Raw genomic sequence first — 20,543 nt, 5'->3', positions numbered from 1 at the left:
TGACACTAGCACAGGATTCTAAATGAAGAAATGTGATAAGAGTCCAGGAGGTTAGAGACAGCTGCACCCACTTGCTAAGCCCAGGTCTGAACATTCAGATCATGCTAATGTTGTATATTTCATGAGTCTCACATATTGACCATGAAGATAGATAAAATGTAGCTACCCTTAGGGCAGAAATAGCAGTCTAACAACACAACCGCTCTACACTGGAAGCATATAATGTCTCTAAAATTCCAGGGGGGAATTTTGGCTGGCAGAATGCAGTTTCCCAAAATTGAATAGGATAGGCACAGTAAGCATCTGAAGACTTATAAAGGGGTCTCTTGGGATCACGAGCGACCACAAATGATCAAGACCTCATTTTAGATCTCATCTGAAGACTTCAGCAGCTTTAGGTCCCCAGAATACTAGCTCAGTACTGACCCAGGAACAGTGCCAGCAGCAATACAACCAGTGCCACTTTTTCCCCTCCTTCCAAGAAAAGCCTCTAGACTACACAACTGTATGCCAATTACGGGGAGAGATTTGAAAATGCTTTGAGTAAACTGGGATGTCCACTGGTGGCCCCCTCATTGCCAATGCTGACAATAGGGAAGATTTTTTTCCATAAAGTGGATTGCAGGAGAGAAAGCCTCTTTTGAAAGAGCTGCCACTGACATTCAAGGGTGGCCACCACCTGATAGTTCAGCGTTGAACTGGGATTGCTGAGAACAAAGCTTCTAGTTTAATGGGCTGAGAAGTCCTTCCCACCCAGCTTTAAGACTCTTCATGAAGTTAGAATGGACAAAGTGGGGCTTCTCATATTGACTATGATCAGCTCTGTGTGCCTGTCACCAACCACCACCAATAAAACCAATCCCTTAGCTCCCAGGTAGCAGAGGCACCTGCTGAGCCTCTAGAAGACTCAAGTCAGCAGATCCTGCAGGAAAAGGCTGTTGATTTGCCTGCACCATCTGTGGCAGAGCGCTGATCTTGCTACTGAAAGCAGCACCAGTTCCCCAGAAGAGGACAGGGAAAATGTAAACAGTTCTAAGTAATTAATAGGACTAGCACTCTCTGGATGAATTTCCCCATCTCTAGTGTGCTAAAGCGGCTGTCAGGATTCTGTGTACTGAACAGTGGCAGAGGGCACAGTGCAAAGATCTTCTTCTCTTCAACCCTAGAAAGACCTCAGCCTAATAGGTTCCTGAAGCATATAGTGTAGGGTATCCCCTTTGAGTTCCCTGAACCTACTGCGTATGCAGGTCTGAACAGCTCTGCAATTTCAGAATTGGCTGCCTGTCTTACTTGGCAATAGATGCCCATGACAGGTGAACAGCAAACATAAGGATGTGCGAGGTGATTAGCTATCTAGCAAGTCTTGACATGCTGCATCAGACACTGGTCTGATGGCCTGTACACTGGCATTGGATGCACTAAGCTGACTGAGCAAACACTAACGTGCATTGTTAGGTAGTTCTGTTCACCCAACTTGGGCACCAAGAGGATGCTCTGCTTTAGTACAATGGGGCTTTAAGAACTGTATTGCCAAGTGTTCATGGCTACTCACAGTAACAAGGGAGGAAGAATAGCGCAGTCGAGGACATAATTTCTACACACAGAGCTGTCTCCAGCGATGTTCCCCAGGGCCCAGACAGCCTGGAAGGAGGAAAAAAAAGCAGTTGTATCAGCATTCACACAGCTTCTGAAGAGAGGAAGAACAGAGCACTGCCCTAGGAAAATGTTTCTAGGACTCCAAGTAACTAGGCCAAACCAACCGAGCTCCTGTTCTGAAGCCAGTTGCTAAACACATTCGTGCATGTTAAGCACTTACAGCAGCAGTTCTCAAACTCTTTGGCCCGTGGCCCACCCCACTCAAGACAAGTCTTTCCATGGACCACCAGCCAACCACCCATGACGACAAAATGGCTGCTGGGGAGGGGGTCTGGCTAGAAGGGCAGGTGCAGGGTTTCAGCGGGAGAGGGATGAGGGGTGTGAGGTCTGGGCATGAAGGATGAGAGGGATATGAGGTGCTTATCAGGCTCCATGCCGCCTTCCACTTCCAGGCACTGCCCCCACTGTTCCTACTGGCTGGGATTCTGGCCAATGGGAGCAGCAGGGAAAACCTCTAGACAAACGGTTTCCTGTGCTGCTGTTTTCCCCCAGCTGGAGGGAGGGAGAACAGCAGCACAGAGCTGCTTCTTCCCCCCCCGCCAGACTCTCCCACCCACAGCGGGAAGCTGGTGCTCCAACCTCACAGCAGGAGGGTGCAAGGTTGAGCAGCAGCACAGGCGCTTTTCAGCACCCCCCCCCCCCCCCCGAACAGTGACCCACCTGCAAGATGGTTGCAGACCATTAGTGGTCTGTGGACCACACTGAGAGCAACGATGATGCTCAGCCTATCCCCTGAAAAGAGTGAATGAAGCATACCTGTTCCTGAACATCCTCAAAGTCGGAGTTTAACAGCTCTATGAAGATAGGAACTGCTCCAGAATCAATGACTATTTTTGTTTGTTGGGAGGTTCCCGATGCAATATTCGTCAAAGCCCACGCCGCTTCAAACTGAAACAAGCAGATCAGTAGCAAGTTAGAAAGGAGCCGCACAATGGCACAAGCCCAACAATGCTTACCAGAACACAACACAGGCTGTTGAATTTAGCCTGTCTTGTCTTCAGGAGGGTGGATTGTTGTACAAGGCAACAAGCTTTCCTCCCCAGTCTGGGAGGAGGACTGCTCACCCGGGGTATGTCTACACTACAGAGAAGATTGAAGCTGCTGCCACCAATCTTCCAGGGTTCAAGTTAGTGGGTCTAGTTAAGACAGCTAATTCCAACCAAGAGGGGCATTCTGGTCCATGCCGATAATCCTGCTTCCACAAGGAGTAGGGGAAGTCAAAGGGAGAGTATTCTCCCTTCGACTTCCTGCAGTGTGGACAGCGCCAAAGGTCAAGTTAAGCTACTTCGACTTCAGCTACACAATTAACATAGCTGAAGTTGCGTCTTAATTCGAACTGGTCCCATAACGTAGCCGTACCCACAGTTTGCTAGTTTCTGGTCCAATGGAAGGCAGTCCTAGGGAAAGCTACAGCTTTTATAGGGGTGCAGTGGATTTGGGGTTAGACCCTGCCCCTCACACACCTGAAGCAAAGGGAATATCATTTTACAGATCTGACACTGAAAAACTGGAACAACTGCATACACTTGTCTCATCTCTCTGCCAAGTCTGCAGCTCACTTCCACTTTTGGCAGTCAGGCCTGGTAGCACTAACTCAACGCCTATTCAAACCAGTCTTCACTGAGGAATGCAGACTCAAGGAGGCCCAGAAAAGTTCCCAATCCCAACCAGATCTTTGTAGTGGGTGGGAAAGGAAGACACTGTTCTACTCCAATAGCCAACGCTATCCTATGCTACCCCGGATACCAACGTAAGTTGTGGCATTTATTGCTCAGTCCCACTGAGGCGAAGCTGCACATGTTGCTCTTCATCTCCCTTCACTGCCCTGTTTGACAAGCAGCTTGAGAGTGGGGAGGGGAAAGAACCTGTTTTAGGTCAGGGGCCACTGACCCACAGAAAAAGCAGTTGGGGGCCCATACACCCACACACAAAAACCCATTCTAGCCTAGGGATGGGACTGTTTAACTGGTAACCAATGTTCCCTCTAAGCTTTTCCATCCATGTGCAAAATAAATTGTTATATGCACCAAGGCATGTGCAGATATGCATCACCAGTAGAAACACATGCTGCTGACTCTGGGCCCTCTGCTAATCAGCTGGGCAGCATCTGAATCTCTCCTGGGTGCCCACACAAGCACTCAGCTTACAGGGAACACTGCTGGTAAGGCTTACTGGTTAAGGTTAACTGATGGGGGCTGGAGCAGCTCCCTGCCTGCTTCAGGCAAGGAGTTGCTCTAGCCCCACAGGGGGCCCACCAGCCACCAGAGCAGTCCCTGTTGAGGTCTACAGTGATGGGGGAAGGGCTGCCCTCCTGGCTTCCCTCCCTTTAAACGGTTAAACAATATATTAACCTGGTTATAAGAACGGCCATACTGGGTCAGACCAAAGGTCCATCTAGCCCAGTATCCTGTCTGCTGACAGTGGCCAGCACCAGGTGACCAAGAGAGGGTGGACCGAAAACAATGATCAAGCGATTTGTCTCCTGCCATCCTTCTCCAGCCTCTGACAAAGAGGCCGGGGCACCATTCCTTACCCCCGGCTAATAGCCTTTTATGGACCTAACCTCCATGAATGTATCTAGCTCTTCTTTAAACTCCGTTTTAGTCCTAGCCTTCACAGCCTCCTCTGGCAAGGAGTTCCACAGGTTGACTATGCGCAGTGTGAAGAACTTTATTAGTTTTAAACCTGCTACCCATTCATTTCATTTGGTGTCCTCTAGTTCTTCTATTATGGGAACAAGTAATAACTTTTCTTTATTCGCCCTCTCCACACCACTCACAATTTTATATACCTCTATCATATCCCCCCTCAGTCTCCTCTTTTCTAAACTGAAAATTCCCAGTTGTTTTAACCTCTCTTCATATGTGACCCGTTCCAAACCCCTCATCATTTTAGCTGCCCTTTTCTGAACCATTTCCAAGGCCAAAATATCTTTGAGGTGAGGAGTCCACATCTGTACACAGTATTCAAGATGTGGGCATACCATAGTTTTATACAGGGGCAGTAAGATATTCTGTCTTATTTTCTAACCCTTAATTCCTAGCCTTTTTGACCGCTGCCGCACACTGTGTGGAAGTTCAGAGAACTATCCACTAACTCCAAGATCTTTCCTGATCTGTCAGCCAAATTAGCCCCCATCATACTGTATGTATAGTTGGAGTTATTTTTCCCCGATATACATTACTTTACACTTATCCACATTAAATTTCGTTTGCCATTTTCTTGCCCAATCACTCAGTTTGTGAGGGACTCCAAAAAACTCTCACCAGTCTGCTTCTGTCTTGACTATCCTAAACAGTTTGGTATCATTCGCAAATTTTACCACCTCACTGCTTACCCCTTTCTCCAGATCATTTATGAATAAGTTGAACAGGATTGGTCCCAGGACTGACCCTTGGGGGACACCACTAGTTACCCATCTCCATTCTGAAAACTTACCATTTATTCCTACCCTTTGTTTCCTGTCTTTTAATCAGTTCTCAAGCCATGAAAGGACCTTCCCTCTTATCCCATGGCAATGTAATTTACACAAGAGCCTTTGACAAGGTCCCTCACCAAAGGCTTTCTGAAAATCTAAGTATACTATATCTACCGGATCCCCCTTGTCTGCATGTTTGTTAACCCCTTCAAAGAACTCTAATAGATTAGTAAGACATGATTTCCCTTTACAGAAACCATGTGACTTTTGGCCAACAAATTATGTTCTTCTACGTGTCTCAATTTAATTCTTTACACTAATTTGCCTGGTACTGAAGTTAGACTTACCGGTCTGTAATTGCCAGAACTAGATTTTACATCCCTAATCCAGCCTCACAGTGGTGGCACCGTGCCTCCAGCTTGCTGCAGGCTGGATCAAATTAAGCAAAGGGTGGAGGGGATCCAGCCCATGAGCCATAGGTTCCCCCACACCTACTTTAAAGCTTAAGTTCCCACTCAATTCTGCTTGGAGTGGGAGACCAACTGACCAGGAAGACTATGATCATTTTCACAGGTGTAGGAAAGCAGTCGCCTCAAAAAAGAGACTCATGCTCTGCAATTTCTGGGCCCTAAAATACCATCTTTGCCAGCTCACTGCTGACGATTCACACTGCTCAGCTCCCAAGTGTCAGTTTATGTAAGTGCCGTTTATTCACAATAGGACTCCTTCATGATACTGTTTACCTGTAGTGTGCAATTTTCACTTCTCTTCAGGAATTCAACAAATCTGTCCACAACTCCCTGAGTATTTATCACTTCATCTATTGGAGGATTCGGCTCTGGAAGAGTAAGTCAGTGTCAAATCTCAGGTAAGGGCATATAAATGTCAATTCAGGAAGTCTAATTTCATTGCACTAAGTCATCCACTCCAACTGTTTTTAGTTGTACTTGCTCTGACAAAGAAACTAGTCAGAAGTTTCTTCCATAGTTCACCAAGCTGTACATCACCGGAACATTTTCTAAATGCTGAAAAGCCAGTAAAAGGCAATACTAGCTCCACGTTAATCAGAAACAGACATGACAGTGAGCATAAGTTACATTAGATGGAACTCTTCTGTCCCTAAACCCAAAGTTATTAATTCTCTGTACAACACTAAGATAGTTCTAAATGATTCAGACAGCTAAGACAGTTACCTATGAGAGCTTATGAGCCAGCTTAAAAAAGAAAAAAGAGCTTGACTGTTACCTTTTGAGAGCAGTTTCCTGAATTTCTGGGTGGTTGCTAGCTGTAGATCAGGGTCCTCTGAGAAAAGCATCTCTACCATCTCTCTTGTGATCACTCCCTCCTAAGAGGGTGGGAAGGGCAAGAAAACCCATGTTAGAGAATCACAACTCCAAACTTATGGTTGAAGACACACAAGTCAGAAACATTTAATGTCACCAGAATCCTCTGCTCCCCCTTCTGATCTGTAGAATAGATGTCAGGGCCACACTACTGTTGAAAATCTAATCCTGTAAGGTTTTTAAAGCTCACTACAATCCCATCTGCAATGTTCTTAGAGATGAGGACAAGGGGTTATGAAGAGCAGCAAAGTAAGGAATACCAAGGCCTGGTACCTATTCATTTGAAAAGGGTTTAAGTTTATTGATTTTGTGGTCCCCAGAATTAAGTCGTACGGTGCCTTACCCCAGCTGTGGCAGTGCTGACATAGGAATCCATGAGAAGGCTATCAAACATGGCAGCATCTTCATTAATAAGTTCCACATTTCTCCTTTTAAACAGCTGAAAAGACATTACAACCAGAGAGTGAGTGACATCTGTCACAAGGCAAAGTCCGACTTAGAGACCTCACAATTGGGCAGTTTGGTTCCACAAATGGAACATGCCATCTGCTAGTATCTGCTAACAGGGGAGCAGCAGCTTAACACCTCTGCAGAATAGTTTGACCTGGAAACCCTAGTAAGAGTGGACAGAGTCCCTACCTTTACTTGCACCCATGCAATTCACTGGCACTGTACAACGTAGGCAGGTGCAGAGTGAAGGAGAGCCTGACGGAGAACCAGGCACATGCAGAGCTGGGGGGAAAACTTGTAGCATGTGTCAGTTCTTCATTTGGTTCTAGCTCTCTCATTTTCACATATGCCAACTACAAAAAGACCCAGGGGGAGGCAAAGCTGCAGGCCATTCATTTTTACTTGTTCTTCCTGCTCAAGAGAGGGTAATGCCATTTTTTAAGCCGGTCATGAAGTCCTTAGGTGTGCTCACCCCTCCCCCAAAGAGGGGAGCTCTAGGAAGCCTTCAACTCATCCCTAATCACAGAAAGCCAAACAGAATTCCACTGGTATCTGGAGAGCTGTTTCTGCAGCATGTGCAATACCCGTGATTCCCCACAGGGAGTGGAAAACTTTCCAAACAAATCACATTCTGAACAAGGGTGTGAAGAGAACTAGCAACATTCCACAGCCCTATGCAGAAGGGGCTGGAGGAAGGGGAAAGAAGGCTGGCCAGCAACTCTGCAATAGCTGGCACCTCAAAAAGGGCAACTGAGTTAAGAAGGCATTTCTGGTTAAGACTGAACATCCCCCACCATGCCAGGATACCAAAGGGCAGGTCACCTGTTGCTCTCGTTTCTGTTTGCGTAGTTGGATCCCCTCCTCTTCCCTTCTCCGACGCATTTCCTCAGGATTTAGGGCTTTGTTTTTGTAGCTCTTCATTCGATAGTTATCCTTGTCCTTCGCGGGACTTGCCATGGTTTCTATGAAAGGAGAAAGCAGAAAAATAGATCAGATTTCACTGCAGTCGTATTGTCCTTCTCCAAGGAAACTGGGCACCACTCATGCGCCCTTGCACAGAACAGTTCACTTTAACAGTCTCTTAAGACCACAAGATGCAGTTTAGATATTCAACTTACTGGAAAGTGCATTACTGACCTACAACTGGCAGGTTATTTTATCAGCTAGAGAATGACAGACCTACCCCTCTGAAAAGCAACCTGGGCTTCTACTTCAGAGGTAGACTTCTCACTCAACTATTCCACTGTTCCCAGGAGACAGAGCCTGAAGCTACCTAGTTTTCAATACTTTAGATTTGAGACTGTAGTAAGGTGCACAAAGTAAACAGCATTAAAGTTATTCTTCCTTCCCTGCCTCCCATCCTCTACTGCAAGCCAATCGGTCAAGAATTCAATGGGCCAGTAACCACAACAGCATATACTCAGACATTTCAGAGCAGAAGGTGTTGCACTGAACTCTGAGACATTCCATTTAGACTCATTTTATGTTGCAAAGTAGGGAGCTGTTGCAATTTATGAAATTCACACTTCCTAAATTTAACACTGCACAATCCACTCCAAACCACTCAGTGGTGAGCACAAAAAGTGTCGGAAGACAATGAAGTCTAGACAAGGCATAAAAGATCTGGACTGTCAATACTCCAGTCATCTGGAGAAGTGGGTTGTGCCCACGGAAGCTCATGGTACCATCTACATGTTCTGTTAGTCTTTAAGGTGCTACTAGACAATTTGTTGTTTTTTTAAAAGCATAAAACATTCCAGCAAAATTCACTTCATTCAGCCTATTTCCGGGCCCCTTTTGGAAAAAAAAAGATGGGGGGGGAGAAGAGAATATTACAAGTATGCACCACATAATTCAGCTTGGAATGGCATGTAGGCCAAGCTTGTCCAAAGAGCTAAATTATTTGATTGTGTTCAGCTCTGAGAAGTACTGGAAATTATTCTGTTAGAATTAGTCATGTGTTTCATAAGAATATTTTAAACTTTAGTGCCTAACATTCCACTCTAATTTCACAAAAACAAACATTCTTGTATTTGGCACAGGGAGAGCAATCGGCGCTAACTATCCAGAAAAAAGGAACTCGGATGTAAAAGGACATGAATCTCTCAGCAGTATCCAGTTTATGTAAACATTGTACTGCCTCAACAGCATTAAAAATGCGCTATTCGAGTATAGATTCAGCCAAGCCATGTGTTTAGTGTTTCAAATCATGCACAAGCTACATGTGGCCACATTGGAAAGGATCCAGCAGAGGACAACCAAAATGATTAAGAGGCTGGAGCACATGACCCACAAGGAGAGGCTGAGGGATTTGGGCTTTAATGTACAGAAGAGAAGAGAGTGAGGGGGGATTTGATAGCAGCTTTTAACTACCTGAAGGGAGATTCCAAAGAGGGTAGAGAGAGGCTGTTCTCAGTAGTGACAGGTAGCAGAAGGAGGAGCAATGGTCTCAAGTTGCAGCGGGGGAGGTCTAGGTTAGATATTAGGGAAACACTTTCCCTAGGAGGTGGGGAAGCACTGGAATGGGTTACCTAAGGAGGGGGTGGAATCTCCATCCCTAGAGATTTAAGTCCAGGCTTGACAAAGCCCTGGCCGGGATGATTCAGTTGGGGTTGGTCCTGCTTTGGGCAGGGGGCTGGACTCGATGACTCCTGAGGTCTCCTCCAGCCCTAGGATTCTACGAGCAGGTATTATTCCCAACATGTTCTAAGACACAATCTACAGAATGTAGAGTAAAAGCATGCATGGAGAACACAAAATAAAGTCAGTTCAAGTCTCTTCCCCCCCCCCCCCCCCAAAAAAAAGCTTGGCTGCTCCTAAGAGTCCTACCTCAGTACTACTCCACCCACACCGGTCTTCTCTAGAGACTCTCCCTCTTATTTCTAGGTGAGTTTCAGCCACAGGCCTCAGTGAGTTAGGGGAATACATCATCATGGAAGGGTGTTCTAGGCAAACACCATCAGTGTGTTATACTGGGGTACACACTATGATCTATACTAGAAGACCACTGCGAGCTAGGCACCCCAAAGTAGCAACTGCAGCATAGACAGGATGAAAGATCTCATTTAAAGTTGTTCGTTTCTCCTTCACAACATTCAGGTCATTCTACTGCAGAGCTCACTTTCCTTTGTACAGTCCTTCCCCCTTGGTCAGGCTCACCAATGCTAGCAGTAGCCTAGATTTAAGTGAAGCTGATTTGAAGTGGTTTTCCTGTGCACTCACCAAGCATTCTTCAAAAGCACAAAATTACTTGTCAAGTGTTAGGTGGCTCTTGTTTAACCATCCCTAGCAGACCAAAGAGGTAAGCAATGGTCCCTGTAAGCTGTGCCCTTGTGCGGCTGCTCAGATTCAAATGCCACCTGATTAGCAGAATGCCCACAGCTAGGTTTTTGGTTTTACTGGTAATGCACATTTGCACATGCCCTTATGCACATCAAAATGATTCCACACATGGATGGAAGAGCTTAGAGGGAATATTGGAGGTAAGTATGAAAGCTTGCATCCCAATCTGAGACCACAGCAAGCTATGTGTTGCCAGGCTTCTGCCCCTCATGTTATGGGAGGTATGAGTGGCTTAGTCAAGATGCATTAAATGGAAAGATTTTCAAGACAGTGTGTAATTTAAGTTGCAAGTTACTGGCTTAGTGTAGGACAAATTTCAGAGACCCAGTGTTCGGGTCAGCTTCTATTATAGCAGGTCATACAAATGAGATGTACAAGTGTCCAATAATGTCAAGGCAGGTTAAACAGTCAAGAGAAATCACCTGTGAACATGAAATCACCACTCCAAGCAAGCATGTCACAAGCAGACAGTACCTTATGCCCATGCTGTCCTTGATGGGAAATGGACAAGCAGGATAACTGATGGCCAGAGAACAGAAGACATGATAGATTGCATGAGTGGCAGGATGGGTTGCAAGACGGCAAAAACGGTTTACTTCTAATACTGATTAACGTCGCAGAGCCCAGAAAGAGGCAGTTCCTCACTGATAGAAGAGTAGTTAAATCAAAGAATGAAAATCCTTTTAAAAAGCCTGCTTGTTCTGCACTGGTAGGCTTACCTTCTCAGACACAGTACTCAAAACAAGACACTTTTAGTCTTTTAATTTAGTGATCCTGGATTGCTGCTTAGAAAAGTGTATACAGCCTGAAAACGTGTGTAATAACTCCAAGCATTTCTATCACTGGCAGATGATACAACCTTCCGAACTACCGTTGGGCCCTCTTCAAACCAAAGTGCATTTTCACATTTACCAGGTACCTGTTTCTACTACACCTAAGCCAAGGAACTGGAGTAATTTTTTTAATCAAGGTCCAAATTTCTTGATCAATGTATAGTCAAGATCTAGATTCCAAAGAAATCATCCCTGCTGTTGCTTTTAAATAAAAATGTTCATGTTCTGGTCGAAAGCATCTAGCAGTCCAAATTTTGCCTGCAGTCGGCCTATTAACTACTCTAGCTGAGGGACCCCAACTATAACAGGTAACTGTTGTAACAGGAAAGACCTAACGAAGTTTCTATGACTAGGACAAAAGCTTGGACAGTCTAGGGGATTAATCCTGTTAGGATAATAGTGTAGAATTGTGTCACCCTGTGTCACAGCCAGGTCTCATATCTACAGTATAGTTTTATGGATGGGGTTTTTTCCCTGTCCGACTTCAAACCAATGTACTTTTTAAACCCTTGGAAAAAGAATGAACTGAAGGCTAATCTAGTCATTCATTTGGTTTGGGTCTGTCACATGTGTATAGTAGGGATGTGAAAGCTTAACTGTGTATACAGTTATCTGATCAGACTGGGCTCCTGTTTAACTTCAGTTACGTGGAGGCTCTGGGTACATGTGGGGAGCCAGCATAAAAGCCAGCTACTTGCGTGAACGGGCTTCCGGGGAGTTGCCTGTCCCCCTTTCCCTCCTGCCTGTAACCACTGAAATTGTTTAATGGTTACACGTTCTAACATCCCTAATCTAAAATTCAGAGGAATAACTGGGAATTTGCCAAGAATATACTTAACTAGTGAGCTTGAGTAAAGCACTGCATTATATATGCTAGGGAAGTAAAACCCCCATGTAATTTATTAACCGATTAAATGTAATGTTTAACTGATCAAAAAGGGTGTGGGGACTGCCCCTGCCCATTGCACATCCAGGCCTACTGTGGGCAGAGACTTGCCTGAGCCCAGAGGACAGGGGCTGGCCTAGTGCAGCTGGAGCAGCCCCTGCCCACCACGTCCCTGGGCCCGCTGTAGACAGGGGCTGCTCCAGATGGGCTAGAGCTCCCTTATCCATGGAGCAGCCCCCTCTGGTTAACCTTTCACATCCTTAGTGTGGTTAGTCATACTTGGAGAGATGAGAGAGACGTGAAGACCAAGTGCAAACTAACTTCTCCCACGTGCCTCTCACTAAGGTTGACTGAGAAAAGAGGCAGGTCATGGCAACTAAACCAGAGGGTAGAATTGATTGAAATTTAAGACTATGAATTTTGTATCTAGAAGTCAGAACAGGCACGCTAGAAATGCCAGGATAAGTGGTCTGCCCCTAATCTTTAATTGGAATGAAAATGCAGCAGCTATAAGTAACCATTCAGCTACGTTAACATTAATGGCTGCAGTTACTGTTTACAGCCATAACAGCTAGTTGTGTTCTAAAGATTACAAAGCCATCCTAAAACATTCCAGATCAAGACCTCCCCTTCAAGGAGCGGGGTCTCAAGTTAGAGGCAGTTTTAACAAACAGGCACAAAAGCAAGAGGGAGGAGAAAAATGGCTAAATGGTTTAGTACAACATACAGGATTACTAGCCTGTTAGTCATAAATAGCCAAATGACATAGGACAGTTCAGCTGCCTGGAAGTTTGCACAATCCCAATCTGTTCCCCCCTGGGCATGCCTTGGCACTCTGGACAGCTCTGAGGTTCTGGGAGCCAGGGAAACTGTTCAGGGAGACCAACACCAGATGGAAGTCTCATTAGGATCCACATTCTTAGTATGTGCCAAGTTTGCCTTGTACCTCACCCGAAAGAGGCCTTATGGATTCGAGTGAGCTACTAATGCTGGGTCACTGCAGAGAGGCCCTATAGATGCACCAAGCTATTCAAGAGGGATTTTTCATACTGACTAAAACAGTGGTCCCCAACGCGGTGCCCACGGGCTCCATGGTGCCTGCCGGGACATTTATGTGCACCCACCAAGTTACCGGGACCAGCCCAAGCCACTCTCATGCCCTGGGCTGTGGGCACCCCGGCTGCGTGGCACAGGTGCAGTGCCAGCCCCGGGTGTGTGGCCCAGATGTGGCCCTGCCCCCAGAAGCCCCAAAAGGTTGGGGACCACTGGACTAACACAAAGCACAGGCTTCTGACATTCCTATACCTGGCACTATTTTCCATTATTTTTGTACACATTCACTTTAAATGCTTTAATCTTTCCCAGTGTCTTCTGCTTGATCTTCTAGTGACGTCGTCGTAATGTTGAATGTGTGACATCCCATTTCTATGGCAACTGAGGTCACAAATACAGTATTAGGGTTTCACTACACTCAAGCAGCAGGAGAAGCTGGGCTGTGAAGTACGGCACCTCAGTCTATGCAAATATATAGAACAGAGAACAGCTTGCCAAGAAATGTTGCTTTGTGCACAAGTTCCTTCTTTCTAAGTTTGTTCCATTGAAAAAGTCCCTATTAACCCAGCATACCTAAAAGTCAAGCCATGTCAGTGTTAACCCAAACTTCATCACTGCTCAAATATCTGCTATTCGCATAGCTCTTCCAAGCAGCTAAAGATTTAAGCTGTTAAAGCTCCAGGACAGCCTAACGTATTGAAGACAGATGTTAAATGCCACTCAACCCACAAACTTCCACTTGGTATTTTATTGTCCTACGTTTGGTGCTCTAAAAAGCTACTACATTTCTCAAAACTAGAAAGACTGTAGTTTAAGGTACACTTGGGTATCAGCACTCTTCTTTTTAAAATACTCTACAGTTTTAGATGTTGAAAATCTAGAAATGTTGTATGTATTTGGCACCTCTGACTGGACGATCCCAAAGATTTTACAAGATAAATTAATGTTCTGACTCACTAGAAGGGTGCCACCAATTGAGTCACCTTGATTTCTCCTTGGGAAAGGGTTTCCCCCTCTACAAGCACTGACTCAGTCTTACCCATTAAGTCACAATCCAATGAGGTCACTACTCAAAATTATAAAGTTGTCTAAGGAATGTGAAGAAAAAATGTATTGGGTAGGGAACCAGTCAGGAGTCTGAGATTCCCAGCTGAACTACTGTGTTTCTTTCAAGGAAAGCAAATGCAAAGAGATAATGTAAAAACAAAACCCTTGTCATGAAAGGCTTCAGAAGAGTAAGTCTCTCCAGAATGTTGCTCAAGCAACATGCTCTGCTTGCCTGATCTCTCTCCAAAGTGTGGAATGGCTTCTATGTCTGGTAGCAAATTCACTGGCATTCTCGTCAGCCACTGCTGCTGCCGCCAAGAGCCACTTCCTGCCCTCCTCTGGCAACCTGTTTGTCTTGTGGTTGGAGAAGACTCAAGGGAAAGTGAGAACATGGACACAAGCCTGAAGACAGAAGACTCCTGAGAAGGGCAACCTGAACAGCAAGGCAGCATGTAAAGCCTACTGCACTTCATTTCACTAACGTACTCTTGATCCTCACCACCGGCATCTCACATTGCCAAGGGCAGCAACACTCAAGTTGTTGGTGAATCAATGTCCTAAGCTGAGTGCTTGGGCATCTGCCCAGGAGAGATTCAAATGCTGCCCAGCTGATTAGCAGAGAGCTCACAGCAGAAACACATGTTGTCGAATGGGGGTGCACATCTGTAGATACCTCAGTGCATGTAACAAGATGTATTCTGCACATGGATGGAAAAAATTAGACACCACTGTTGGGGATCTGGGCTCCTTTAATTCTTGCATCATGCAGCATTACCCCAGCATGTCAAAAATTCTCTAGTTCAGTTTCCTTTTCTGCCTGCCTCAAGTTTAAAAAAAAAAAAAAAAAAAAAAAAAAAAAAAGAGTCTCATGGTGCTCCCGGTGAGGCAGAGTTAGCATTTGGAAATCAAAGATCCCTGAGTGGCAGATGTTACAAACTGGTTAAGTTTGTCTAATTTTGCCTAAGTTTGCCACTTGCCTAATAAATAGCAAAGAAAAGTGCATATTACTAGTATCCTAGCTGCCCTCTTGTGGGCCAGGTCCAGCAACCTTATTTCTCCCTTCTGATGGGATACCTAAGATTGTAGCATATATAGTTACAGTAAACTTCTGATAATCCGGCACCCCGTGGGTCCTAAAGGTGCCGGATTATCGGATTTGCCAGACTATCGGAAGGGGGGGGGCGCTATAAGGAGTCTTGGGTGGAGGGGATGCCACCCCAGACTCATAGCCCCCCCCTCCCTTCCGATAGTCTGGCTCTGCCCCAGGCGTCCCTGATTCAGCTTCTGCTGGTCAGTTTTAGCAGCAGCTGAATCGAGAACGTCTGCAGCAGAGCAGCTGGAGTGCTGACGGGTTGGTCCGGTAGCGGCTGACCCATGGCGCCGTGAGACCAACCCGGCAGCTCCCCAGCTGCTCTTGGGGATGCCTGGGGCAGAGCAGCTAGGGTGCTGCCAGGTTGGTCCCGCAGCGCTGCTCCTTGGCGCTACTGAACCAACCCGGCAGCCCCCCAGCTGCTCTGCCCCAGGTGTCCCCAAGTCAGCCGCTACTGAAACTGACCAGCAGCTGACTCCAGGAAGCCAGGGGCAGAGCAGCTCTGCCTCACGCTTCCTGGAGTCAGCCGCTGGTCAGTTTCAGCAGTGGCTGAATCTGGGACAGCTGGGGTGCTGCCAGGTTGGTCCCGCAGCCCTGAGGGGCAGCGCTACGGGACCAACCCGGCAGCACTCCAGCTGCTCTGCCCCCGGCTTCCCCATTTCAGCCGCCGGTCAGTTTTAGCAGCGGCTGAATCAGGGAAGCTGGGGGCAGAGCAGCTCCAATGGTCCGGCTGCCCGGAGCACTTCCAGGTTCCTGATGGTGCTGGACCATCAGGCGTGCCGGACCAACAGATGCCGGACCAACAGAGTTTTACTGTATATCAATTACTCTACAGCAAGTCTGAAGTACAGAAAGATGTACCTCATCAACACCTGAAAATTAGAAAAAGCACAGCAACCTAAAAACTCCGCCTTCCTTGCCACCCAAGGTCCAACACCTTTCAGATAATGCCACAAGTGATTTTACCCTTATTTACAGGCACTAATGTTCCAGTTTGTTTCACAACTGGATGATCACTAAGCTATATGATGGCTGGTCACTGACTGTACACGGATTTGGGAAGGTCTCAGCTGAATTCAGAGATTATAAAGCCATCATGATCACCGGTCTAGGAGGTCAGATTATCATGGCCACAGGATTTCCCGGATTTAATTCCTGCTTGAACCAGAGCATATCTAATTCCCAGGCAGCAGATGTCCAAGCAGGGAGGACTGTCATTAGCAAGGCAGCATAGGTGAAGCTTACACTGATTCTGCCTAGACAATGCTTGTCCCATGGCCAAAGAAATCAGTCTTGAGGGTTGCCACTCCAGCCCCTAACACAAACAAACCCATACACAACACACACACCCCACAATCACAATCCCCCTCCCCACTGTTAACCTTTAGCACTCTTGGCTCTTCCACTGTCAGAGGATGAAGCACATTTGAGAAGCTGCTTCTTCATCATACAAATGAAACTCACTCTTCATTCAAGCGAGGAACATGCAGATTTTAAAAAAAGTTGCCACTCTGGCCAAGCATGGGGCAGATTTCATTCTTCCCCCAGATGGAAGTACTCCTCTTTGACACCATGTTCTTACACAGGAAGATACGGTCCATGATTAAGGAGCCTCTGAGTGCAGTGACTTCATTCACAGCAGTTCCATTGAGTAGGAGAGATATTATTTGCATTTATATAGAGCTCATCAAGAATCCTGGAGCTCTGTACCTCCAATCAAATCTGCTATTAGTCCCCAAGATGCCAAACATATCAAATACATTCAGTGCTAAAATGATCTACTAAACAGATTTAAGAAACAGGCTGTGCATATCAAGTGGTAAGTGTCCTTCCTGAATATTTCATCTGAATTGGGATGTACCCACAAAAGCTCATACCACCATCTATATTGCTGGTTAGTCTAAGGTGCTGCAAGACTAATTGAAGTTTATTCAATTACAGATTAACACAGCTACCCCGCAGACCAGCAAGCTCATTCACAAACATTGGCATGCAAACAATTTATTTGCGTATTCAGAGCTGCCATACAGCAGTTGGCTTCAGCTTGACAGCTGCCCTGGCCCGGCACCGGACCAGCAATTGGGAACTGCTGCTGTAAATTATGTGCTACAATCCTCCGAAAAGAGACAGATAGTGATTGCCTGGATTATGAGTGATTTCTTTTTGCCCTCCCTCTTCTTCTGGAGACAGAATGGAAGTGACTTTAAAAATCATACCTAGAAGGTTTTTTGGAAGCAGGATGTGTGTATGGTGGGGATGGGGAGGGGAGAGAAGACATTTAAGTTAAACAAGTTTACAAATCCTGTCCAGGGAAAACATCAGAAACAATATCATTACAACTGTGAACTTGTGTCAAAAGCAGTGTCAAAAGCAGCATTACATGGGAAGTCATCAAATTTCAGCTTAACAGGATGTTACACATGATAGAATGATGCTCATTCTGAAACCTGTGACATGTTTCTGGTGATTTTATCAAATGACATCTGATAATACACATTTAGGAGATCAGATATCAATCACTGGTTAATATACATAAAATAGACAGGTCTTTTTTTTTTAAGCAGGTGAATGTATTTTGAGTATTGATTAAGTTATAGCAAAATATAACAGTCTTATCTGGTTACATTACTGATTTTTTTTAAAGGAAGGTTGTTATGGAAAACTAATATTACACTATTACACACACCGCTCTACAGTTGGACTATTTTCCTTTTTCCAGTGATAGGCTGACAGGCTAGCCAAGAGATTCATTTTTAATTGCCTTTAAGACCATTTCCACCAGAAAACCTCTGGAAGATTACCAAAAGATCATCTGTTAAAATCTTATGTCCAACATCATGGTATCCAACCACTCTACTAAAATTAATAGTGTATCCTCAGCCTAAGTGATTGACAAACCATACCTTCTTAGCCAGTGATTGTTCCTCACATCTGGAAACAAGGTGGAAGCATTTAAATAAAAAGTAAAGTCATTGATTTAAATCCTGTTGAGGCTTTGTGAAGCTAATTTAAAATGTTCTGTTATAACTTTAGAGAAGCGGCTCATCTCTCCCCACATTCCCCAAACACCATAACCCTAATCATACACTAGTGCTAAAGGAAAACAGCTCTCCCTTTGTTCTACCTAAAGTTGGTCCATTCACTGTCTGACACCCCCCTCCCCAAATCATTTGGGTGCAAGCCAACACATGCTACCATCTCCCCTCTCCTCTCACCACAAACCTCCCATGTGGTAAGCCTAGGGCTGCTGGATCAGGCTGTTCTTCTCACCCCCTGCATCACAGAGCATGCCTGCTCCACAGTTTCCCTTTTGGAAGCTGGTGAAAAGCTTCCTAGCTGAGTCATTGCAGGGACTCACATAGCTAAATCAGGACTTGGGCTGCTGAGTCAGAGGCAAAGGCAGACAGAAAAAGGAAACAATTACATTAGGCTAAAATATCCATGTTATTAAGTGTGCTAAACACCCTTTCACAAAGCCAGGCTATTACTAACCAGGGTAGAGTAGACACGTGCTACCAGACACCCTCCATAAAAGGCCACATCCTCAGGATTTAAAGTAGGGATGTAAGCAACTAGTTGAGTCACGACTGGATTAGTTGCTTCTCCCCTTTGTGGCTGGCGGAGGGGGGGGGGGGGAGAAGAGAGGAAGAGAAGCAGGAGCCAGTGCTGGGAGGAGCCAACTTCAAAACCAGTTCCCCCCAGCACTGCCTTCTGGAGCAGGGGGATCAGGTACAAGCTGGGATTCAGCTGTCCTGGCTCACACCCATTCCTAGATGCTGCACCTCTGCCTTTTAAATGTAGTAAGAGCCGGGTCACCTGGCTCTTACTACATTTAAAAGGCAGAGTTGCAGAATGGTTAGCTCCCAGGGCTGGGAGCTAACCCCACAGCAGTTCTGCAGTTTCCCCCCTTAACTAGTTGATGGAAATTCCATCAACTAACTCCATTAGCTAAACACACACAATTTAACACCCTTAATTTAAAGAGACCATAATAGTTGTATCATGTTTACTGTATGCAACTGTAGCACCACCAGCATAGGTATATTTTTACCAAGCATTAGACTTGCATTAGCAGTACTGACCAGCTGTGAAGTTGGGCAAGGACCCTAAAATGGCACCAAATAAGTTGTGTCAAACACCAGCAACGTTCACTGATTAATAATTGCTAAGTACAATTCTACCAATCTTCATGTTAGATAAGTTTCATAAAGAAACTCAACTAAGTCCCAAGGAACCACTCAATTTCTGACCTGCCTCCCTGTTTAAGTTCAGAGCTTCCACACTATTGCTATTCCATAGCCCTTCCTTGCTCCCATAAACCCACAGCTGAAAGACATGCCTGGTCACTGCTGGCCTCAAGTCTCCTGGTATTCTACTGGCTTGACATATTCTGGAACATATTATTAGAATAGCTGTCAGAATAACTAACTTGCAGCAGTTTAACAAAAAGCATCCTGTAGTTTGCATACATTTCTCAGAGCAGCCTGTCAACACTGACAGACCACAGGTCTGTCATGGAGTGGGTGAGCTAGGGCCAAGCGAGCCAGACACATTTCACCCTCATGTTTTGCATATCCCTGAACTCACAGCATCCAAGGCAAGTTGCCAGACATTTGGAGGTTTCAAAGCGTCACACTTCAACATCCAAGTACTTCCCCTCTCCACACAACATCGCACACATCCATGAACTGTCCATCTCAGGGCACATCAGAGTTCAAGGCAAGAGCACCACAAGTACAGCTACCTCCAATAAAGAGGGATCTACCCTAGCTGCCCAGAACAACACTGGCATGGAGGACAATCCCTTCCCCCTGCCCACTTACAAGGGCAGTAGGATGATTATACAGACATCCAGAATAGACAGGGACTGATATAATCCAAGAGACCCTGGTGCTGTGAACTGCACTGAACTGTTTACCCGTGTGGAACAAATGAGTAGCACCTTCTATGAGCTCAGGACAGTGAGCAGTCCCCAAGTTTAAAAAGCTCTTTCTATATTATGAAGCCAGAGGGCCCCAAGCACCTGGTCGAACCCTGTCTGGCTTTGCAGCATTTCAGTCCAACACTTCACACCTAAATGAAGTGCAGTTAGCATGATTTCCTATTTTAATCAGTAATATCAGACACTAGGATGTGACAACCTCACAGAAACCAATAGCAGATTTTCTTACTAAGCCAATTAGTAAGACCAGATACTCAAGTTAAAGAAGAGTAAGTCTCGCTATTGAAAAGCAAGGGGAAAATGGAAGAGCAAAACCCATTCACATTCCTGGGAGAAAGGTGGCAGAAATGACCTAGTGTTATGCTCTTACCTCATCTCTGGAGCAGAAATAGACACACAGAACAAAACACACAGCACAATTCATACCTACCTCTGACAGACTTAGGGTCTTTTGTGTGTTGTCAACATTTGCCTGATTTGTTG

At 45.6% G+C, this 20,543-nt stretch overlaps 1 protein-coding gene across 3 annotated transcripts in view; it reads right to left on the bottom strand.

Moving 5' to 3' along the window:
* Positions 1–20,543, bottom strand: part of KPNA6 (karyopherin subunit alpha 6) — a 46,550-nt gene that overhangs the window by 16,330 nt on the left and 9,677 nt on the right. For all 3 annotated transcript variants that reach the window (XM_006117545.3, XM_075908964.1, XM_025181894.2), the window contains exons 2-7: positions 7,690–7,829; positions 6,761–6,856; positions 6,320–6,419; positions 5,818–5,912; positions 2,413–2,544; positions 1,553–1,641 (exon numbers count right to left, since the gene is read on the bottom strand). In XM_006117545.3, the coding sequence (XP_006117607.2) occupies positions 1,553–1,641; positions 2,413–2,544; positions 5,818–5,912; positions 6,320–6,419; positions 6,761–6,856; positions 7,690–7,829 (652 nt within the window). The remainder of the gene's footprint in view (positions 1–1,552; positions 1,642–2,412; positions 2,545–5,817; positions 5,913–6,319; positions 6,420–6,760; positions 6,857–7,689; positions 7,830–20,543) is intronic.

Source organism: Pelodiscus sinensis, chromosome 25, assembly GCF_049634645.1.
Source record: "Pelodiscus sinensis isolate JC-2024 chromosome 25, ASM4963464v1, whole genome shotgun sequence".
NCBI classification, from domain to species: Eukaryota; Metazoa; Chordata; order Testudines; family Trionychidae; genus Pelodiscus; species Pelodiscus sinensis.
Note: the sequence above shows the minus strand (reverse complement) of the source record. Positions and strands in the feature narration are given on the sequence as shown.